Below are 8,087 nucleotides of genomic sequence, written 5' to 3' on the forward strand. Positions count from 1 at the left end.
ACACTAATATTCTTTCAGTGATATTGCATGGTAGAGAGTCATGAAATACTAATATGCATAAATGGAAAGGGTTACCTGAAAGGCACCAGAGACATGAACTGCCTCTACTTCATTAGAAAGGAGGAATTATACAGGAAAATCAATGTAAAGGATGTCATTAAAATATATATAACTGGCATGGTATGGATAATATGAAAATAAATATTGAATGAAAACACTGGTATGTGTATCAGATTTTTTACCATGAGGGGTGGGGGGAAGAATGTGAATCACAAAATGTCAGAAAATAATTATCAAAATTGTTTCTACATATATAGAAAAAAAATTTTTATAAGTTCAAAAAAAACGACTGGAAACAATTGGTCAAACATATAATGAAAACAAAAGATACTTAGACAGTCCATGTTGTTCTACTGGTATCCAAAAAGAGCAAATAAAATATAAAAAGCCTCCTGGGACATTGGGTACACACTCTATGGAAGATTCAAAGGGAGTATTTACAGAAAGGGATGAGTGGATAAGCACAGATGTATCCCAACATACATTATTTTTTTGATTTTTAATTTTACCTTCTTGAGTTACTGTGTATTGGTTCCAAGGCAGAAGAGTGGTAAGGGCTAGGCAATAGGAATTAAATGATTAGCACATGGTCACACAGTGAGGAAGTGTCTAAGGTCACATTTGAACCAAGGACCTCCTGTCTCTAGGCCTGGTTCTCCATCCACTAAATCACCTAGCTCAACATACTATATGTGCCCATAGCAAAGATGTCAAATTCACTGGCATTTCTTGCAATTCATCCTTTAATTTGATGTTCCAGGGGCAATATAGCCAATATATAAACACCTCATGTTAAACACTGAAGTTATTGTAAAATAAAATTAAAATCTAAAATATATCCATGGGGGGACACTACTAATTTTTGTTGAAAATATCTATCTAGATATTAACATCTCCCTCAATAGTAATATGAAACTTTGTATCATTTCACTTTTTGAATGCTAATAAGTTTTGTTGCGTTTTCTTTTTAAATTAATTCATTCCTTTATATGCTATTTCTTCTTTCCTGCCAACTGATTTGTCCCATAGATCATCAGGCTACAGTTAATCAAAACTCAAATGTTCAGTCTGGAAATTTCAGTACAGTGCACAAGATGAAAAGCAACGACTACTAAAATCACTCTAAAGTTTCCTTCTTCAAGTCACAGCCACTACCATTACAAAGGATATTTTTCCAAGTACCTGAACACTGTAAACATGTATCGCTAGGCGATAAGGGGGTAAAATTCTTCTTAAAAGAAATGGGAAGTCAAAACAACAAAACCTACATTTTAATAATTGCTCCACCAGTCTAAAAGGAATTTTCTGTTGCCCAGCAACCTTGGAAGTATGTGATCTCCTTAGTGATTTCTCAACTCTAGGTTCTGAGCTTAAGCCTTAAGGGATAAATAAGGATGCATGGGAACTTCATGGTTTGGCACCACATTAGGAATTTCTTTGGGTAATTTTATTTAGTATCCAATTTAGAATACAAAAAAAATTAACTTGTTATCCAACAAAGACACACTTTATCAGTAATATCAAATTCATATGGAAACAGATCCCTATCTTGTTAAACATTTTTCAATTACATTTTAATCTGGTTCTAGTTAAACTGGGGAGTTTCGCAGGCCTTGAATATGATACTTAAAATCTATACGACTATGACTCCTATATGACCAATGGGCTTTTTATGTGCAATGATCACTTCAAAAATTAGAACCAAAAGTACTTTTGATTCCATTATGTGCTGACATATAGATATATCTGAAATAACTTCAAATTGTTACTTAATCACATATTCCCAAATACACAAATTTATCCTATATTCATATTTACAATTTTATACAAACTAAATTTTACAACTGCTTTTTATTAAAAAATGGAAGGGAACTAGCAGTTATTAAGTACTTATGTGCCGGGCACCATGCTAAGCACTTTACAAATACTATCTCATTTAAAAGCAATAAAACTTTTATTGGGAGATTTTCCCTTCTCAGAGAAAGTATGATGAAATAGAAAAATATTGAGCTTAAAAGAGTAAAAAAATTATAGATGGTGTTCCAGGTATGACAATAACTATCTGTGACCTTGGACAGATTATCATTTTTCAATTTCCTCACCTGCTAAATGAAGAGGTTAAACTGGATGATCTTGAAAGATCATTTCTGCCAATAAACTCTGTGATTTAGGTATTATTCTCTTCTCCCAATTAATTTAGGGAATGAATGTTAATTGCTATACCCTCTAAAAAAGCTGTTGTCATTTTCTCTGCAGTACAGAAATTTTTATAAAAGATACTTTTACAATAACTCTTAACAATTTCAATTTAAAAACTTTATGTACTTTTTGCTTTTATTATTATAATTTCCAAATATATCACCCCTCTCCAATCTCTATGAACAGGCCCAAGACTTTTTTAATAGGATGAAAAACAGAGTGAAAAAAGCAATTCAACAACACATCAATCGAGTCTGATAATGTCATGTTCCACATTCCATAGCTTATACCACATCTGCAAAGAAGAGAAGGAAGTATATTCTTTTACCTTTTCTTTGGGAACAAGCCTGATAACTATAATTTTTCTTTTTAAACCCTTACCTTCCATCTTAGAATCATTACTGTGTATTGGTTCTAAGGCAGAAGAGTGATAAGGTTTAAGAGATGTGGGTTAAGTAACTTGACCACGGTCAGACAGCTAGGAAATATCTGAGGCCAGATCTGAACCTTGATAATTATAATTAGTCAAATAAACCTATATTTTAGTATTTACTAATATTTATTTTAGAAAAACAAAGTTTGGTAGAATAAAGTATTGGGTTTTTTATTCTTTCCAGACATTGCTTATAGATTATGAGTACTGTTTTTCTGGTTCTACTTAACTTCATTCTGTATCAGTTTCTAAATTTTCTCATGATTTGACAAATCCTTCACATAGTTTCATATAATACAATACCACATTTATGTCTTACAATTTATTTGACCATTTTCCTATCAGTTGGCATCAATTTACCTTGTTTCTAGTCCTCTGCTAACACAAGGAATTGTTGCTATAAATATTTTGGGGTAGATGGGACCTTTCTGTTTCCTACTGCCTTGGAGCATATGGGTAGAAAGGAAAGGACATTTAAGTATCTTTTTAAATGTATAATATCAATGTCAATTCCTATTAAATTTTAAAAGGAGTTACAATTTTAGATTTGCAAAAGAAAAACAATGTAATGATAATCATCACAGTTTCTTTTCAAGACTTACCAGTCTGCTGTTGTAGTCCCCATCTGGCTACTCTCATTCTGAATTGCCGGGCACCAGTATGTTTAATTCTTCTATTCAATTTTGGAAAATTTTGCTTTCTTCCTTCCTTCTTATTCAATTTGATGATATCATCTGTGTGAAGGGGGGACAGATATCATGTTAGTTTTAATGGGTTAATTAAATACTTAAAAATCACTAACTGGGTTTCCCTATAAAACTCCTTCTCCTTCTTCTTACCACTTCCTCCTACCATCACCTGGGATGGAACTTTGAAAAGCCAGTAAGGTAAGGGGAAAAGACTCAAAACAAATTTAATTCCATTGTTTTCTTACAATTCAGGAAAAAATTTTGGTCTATATTACCTTGCATAATTAAGCTTAATAGTGATCTTAATTTGTGTCTTAAAAGTTACCTGGTAGTCTGAACAAATTTAACTGCTTGTCGTACCTCAATATTAAATACTCATTTAAATGTAAGAAATACACACAAAAATGTTCTCTAAAAGTTTCATGGATCCAATGTTCAGACATTCAGTTCTTGGAAAATTTTATGTTTTAAAATCCACTTTCGATAACAATGTTAAATCTAATGACTCATAAAAGTCATTTCCAAACTCCTTATTCTAGTAGTAACATAATGCCTCAATCAAATCATTTCACAGAGAAAAAAAACATTACCAATTAACTATGGCCCTTCTCTTTACTTACAATTATGGAAGACTCTACTAGAACTATAAAGTGTTAAAATTCATTAAATCTCCACATATTTTCCTACCAGTTTTCCAATGCCAAATCACTAGTTTTAACAGTTAGGGCAAAATAACAAAACCAAAAAATTTTTACAAGGCAAAAACTGGATTATTCTGTCTCCTTTAGCATAATCTATGACTCTCCCCATTCCTAGGACTAGATCATTTCCCAGCCTCAGGAGTTTAAAAAAAAAAAGATTGTTAAAGGTGAAACCACACCTAAAGAATTCTCTCTATAATATGTAACTTTTGCCTACAGAGTTCTAGCAAGGAAGAGAGCCCCACTACCTCTGGAAACAGCTCAATCCAACTTTGAAATAGCTCTAATTGTTAAAATGTTTCCCTTTAAATCAAGACATAAATGTGCCCTCCTCTTTGCAATTTCTACTCAGTGCTCCTAGTACTGCTCTCTAAGGCCAAGTAGAACATAAAGTGACTTGCCCAAGAGTTATAGAGCTAATAAGTATCTGAAGCTGAATTTGCTCTCAGGTCTTCCTAATTCCAGGCCCAGAGCTCTATTTACTGAGCCACTTAGCCATCTCTGTAAATTTGATTAGCAAATTGTGATTATTTTTCACTACTTATGCCTTTTCCCCAAAGGTACCAATGTTTCTGGGAAGGTTCCATAAAAGAAACCCACAAAAACATAAGTGAATGATTTGTATGCTCCAAGTTAATATATTCTTAATCAAGGTGAAGGACAGATTCCTCAGTCATTCTACCAGAGACATTCCAGATAAACTAAGAACCCTTTAGGACTACTCTTTGGGTCTTACTATACAATTATCTAGCCCACATTTCTCCACCCTATTCTTGGGGAAGAATATAATGAAAGCTACTGTCAATTACTTTGCAAAAATGTAGGAATAACAGTCACAAAAGAAAATGAATGAGGACCAAGATTTAAATCCTAGTTTCTGTCATGTACTCAATTTGGGAAAAGTCACTTTAACAGAAGCTCAGTTTCCTCAGCTGTAAAATTAAGGTATTAGTAATCAAACTGCCTGCCTTTCAGGAACAAGATTTTTAAAAATCCATAAACCATAAGGAGCTATATAAATCTGAATAATGAAATTACCAAATAATTCCACCAAGAGTAAAATTTCAATTTAATTGGGGATTATGAGTTAGCCTGGATGTTGCCAACATGCTTTAGATTATTGCCTGAGTAAGGGTTAGCCCAGATTGCCTCTGAGATCTTTTCCAACTCATAGTAAAGGATTCAAATTTATAAGGATAGTTAGAAGACTGCTACACTAAAGCATTAGTTTCCCTTCACAAGATTACTTATTCTTTATCCGTTGCCTGAATTTTCAGCTATTGATTTATGGGTTTTTTAGTTTGATCAAATGACCAAAACACTTTTAAAAAGGGAATCATTTTTCCTTATCAAATTACTTTTGAGATGGAGCAATTCTATTCTCAGCATATGGATAAAAAAAAAACACAAGTAAGGTGTAACACAAGATAATGAAATAAAATGTAAAATTTTGACCACTATAATTACCTGTCCCCAAACCATGAAATTTCTCTACAACATAAAAAAGGATTTCCTCTTCCAAAACAAGATATAACAAGTAAAAAAAAATTACACTGAATCATTCTAATATAATCTGTTTCTTTTACAGGTCTAAAGTAGTAATGATTCTGTGCACTGGTAAAATAAATTCTTTCTAAAAAATAATTTTTTCATGACTTAGATCTATAACAAAAATGACTCCCTCATTTTTGTGCTAGACCAAAGAGCAATTACTTTTTGACTTTTCTTGGATGAACACCTTAGCCAATCACCAAAACACGAACAGAAACCCCAAAATAACATAAAAACATTCAGGCAATAAGGAATGTTTTAAAAGATGTATGCCACACCTCCTTATTTTGCCAGACCTGAAACTTAAATTCTGATTGCCAGGTGATTAGCCCCTATAGCAAAGTTTGTAAGATTTAAACAATCAAAAAAATTTGACTTTTTTGGGTCATTCATTATGCCATTTGATTTGGATCAATTATGAATAGCTTATCCTTAAAACTATGCACAAGCTAGATGAATATAGGTATAAAAATATTCAATTTGATTTCGAAAAACATTTTCCTTATAACAACCCCCCCCCCTGCAAATTATTCTTGGATGACATATTATCCCCGAGTTCTCTGAGGATTATGAATTCCTACTTTCTAAAGGGCACACCTAGAGAATTTGCTTACTAAGGCACATCTAAGCACCATAAAGAACATGTCACACTTAAAGCTTACAAATAGCTTTCCTTACCAACAACTACTGCTGTGAAGGCAAAGCACATATTAAAAAAAAAGACAAAAAACGAAAACTATATAACAAAGAACATGCTGTAAGAAGACCTGCAATTCAAATCTCAGCCTCACACTTACTATTACTGTTTAAATCCCTTAAATTCTTTTTTGTGAAGTGAGGAGTTTCCAAGGAAAAATCTTTTCAGGATTCCCTTTAGTGCTACTACCTTCCTAAACTGGAAATGTATCTCCAACTTGTCCTCTGTATCTTGTTTGTACAATTGTTTTCACATGGTCTCCCCGCATTAGTCCTGGCACTTCTTGAGAGCAGGGTATGTCTTTTGTTTTTTACTTTTCTTTTTATTACTTTATACAGTACCAAGTACTTAGTAAGTCCTTTATAACTCCTTGCTAAATGATAGCAAAATGAGGAAAATGAGTTGATACTTATAGCTGGAAGTCTTTGTATTTGAGTCAAACCAAGAATTTATTAAGTACTAGGGATACAAAAATTGGATGGAAAGTCTTCTAAAGCAACTCAGGCTAATGAGGAATATTAAAGACACTAAAAACGATATAGAAACAACGTAAATGGAAGACAAATTAAGATAAAATCAATTGAGGGAAGGCACTGGCATGGGGGAGGGGTAGAAAGGCTTCTTGTAGAAGGTAGAATTTTTTGCAGCTGAAGAAACTGAAACAAAGCAGTTTACTTGCCTTTCCTAAGAGTCAAAGCACTACTGAAGCACTACATTTCTTTCCCATTTATTCTCTATCAGTAGTCTGAATTCTCAGTCATCAGTTTAGACTTCAGAGATAATTTAGTTGGATAATGACCAAAACTTTTAAAAAGGGGATTGACTTTTTCTAATCGAATTACTTTTGAACTACACCAATTCTATTATCTCTACATTTGGATTAAAAAAATATATATATATTCTTGGTTAACACTAGAATTCCAACTTTGTACTCCACAAGAACTGTATCCTTTGCAGCAGCCTCCCTCAGTAAAGCAAGTACAGCTCATATGAGCCCCTCCTTCCCTCCCACCTTCACTCACCCCCCCCCCCAAGCCCAGGTTCAACTATCCGCCCAGCGCCCACGCAAATAGGGTCTCATCTACGATTCTCGCCCAATATTACAACAGAACCTAGTTTTTGGTATCCCTTCTCTGTTTGGGGTCTAATACTTCCCAGTATCCCAGATTCCACCCCCCCACCCCCTCGGACTCAGGGTGGAAAACAGCAATAACTCCATCCCGACTTGTGGAATCAAAACGCCGGGCCGGAAAAAGGCTCCACCGAGGCATGCGCTCCGGCTCGACTGGGACCCTCAGCAATTAAGGACCCCGACAACTGCACCCCCCCCTCGCAACAGCGCCTCCGTTAGGAAAAAACCATCCCGTTGCCCCCAACACAAAACAAAGTGGGCAAGGGAGAAAGGGGCGGAGATGGGGGGGGGGGGAGTTCCGCTGGGGGTAGGGGCGGTCCGCCCCGGGGGTGGCCCCTCCCCTTTCCTCCAAAGCCTTAGGTTCAGCGGCGTTTACCGCGTCTCCTCCCCACTCCCCGCACCTCTCCAGTGGGAGATCTCAGTCCACACACCTCAGCCCCCCACTTGGTATCACCTCCTGACCCGGCACGGCCCCCCCATTCCGACCTTACTTTTGGTCTAGCCTGTAGTCTCTCGACAATCCCAGTACTTGGTTCGACCTGGCGAACCAACCGCCCCTTCCCCCATCAACTGGGGCACTTGGTTCCACCCACTCCCTACCCGCCTCCCCCTCGGCCCCGCGATT

The 8,087-nt window shown here is 35.5% G+C and overlaps 1 protein-coding gene across 9 annotated transcripts in view; it reads right to left on the reverse strand.

Annotated features, from left to right (window-relative positions):
* Window positions 1-8,087, reverse strand: part of FYTTD1 (forty-two-three domain containing 1) — a 48,758-nt gene that overhangs the window by 40,006 nt on the left and 665 nt on the right. For 5 of the 9 annotated variants that reach the window (XM_056793612.1, XM_007493846.3, XM_001373483.5 and 2 more), the window contains exon 2: window positions 3,295-3,426. In XM_056793612.1, the coding sequence (XP_056649590.1) occupies window positions 3,295-3,426 (132 nt within the window). Of the gene's footprint in view, window positions 1-3,294; window positions 3,427-7,521; window positions 7,719-7,953; window positions 8,021-8,087 lie in introns of those variants that run through there. The other 4 variants (XM_056793614.1, XM_056793613.1, XM_016433518.2 and 1 more) reach the window with 4 other exon arrangements.

The sequence above is a fragment of the Monodelphis domestica genome, chromosome 4 (assembly GCF_027887165.1).
Source record: "Monodelphis domestica isolate mMonDom1 chromosome 4, mMonDom1.pri, whole genome shotgun sequence".
Lineage (NCBI taxonomy): Eukaryota > Metazoa > Chordata > Mammalia > Didelphimorphia > Didelphidae > Monodelphis > Monodelphis domestica.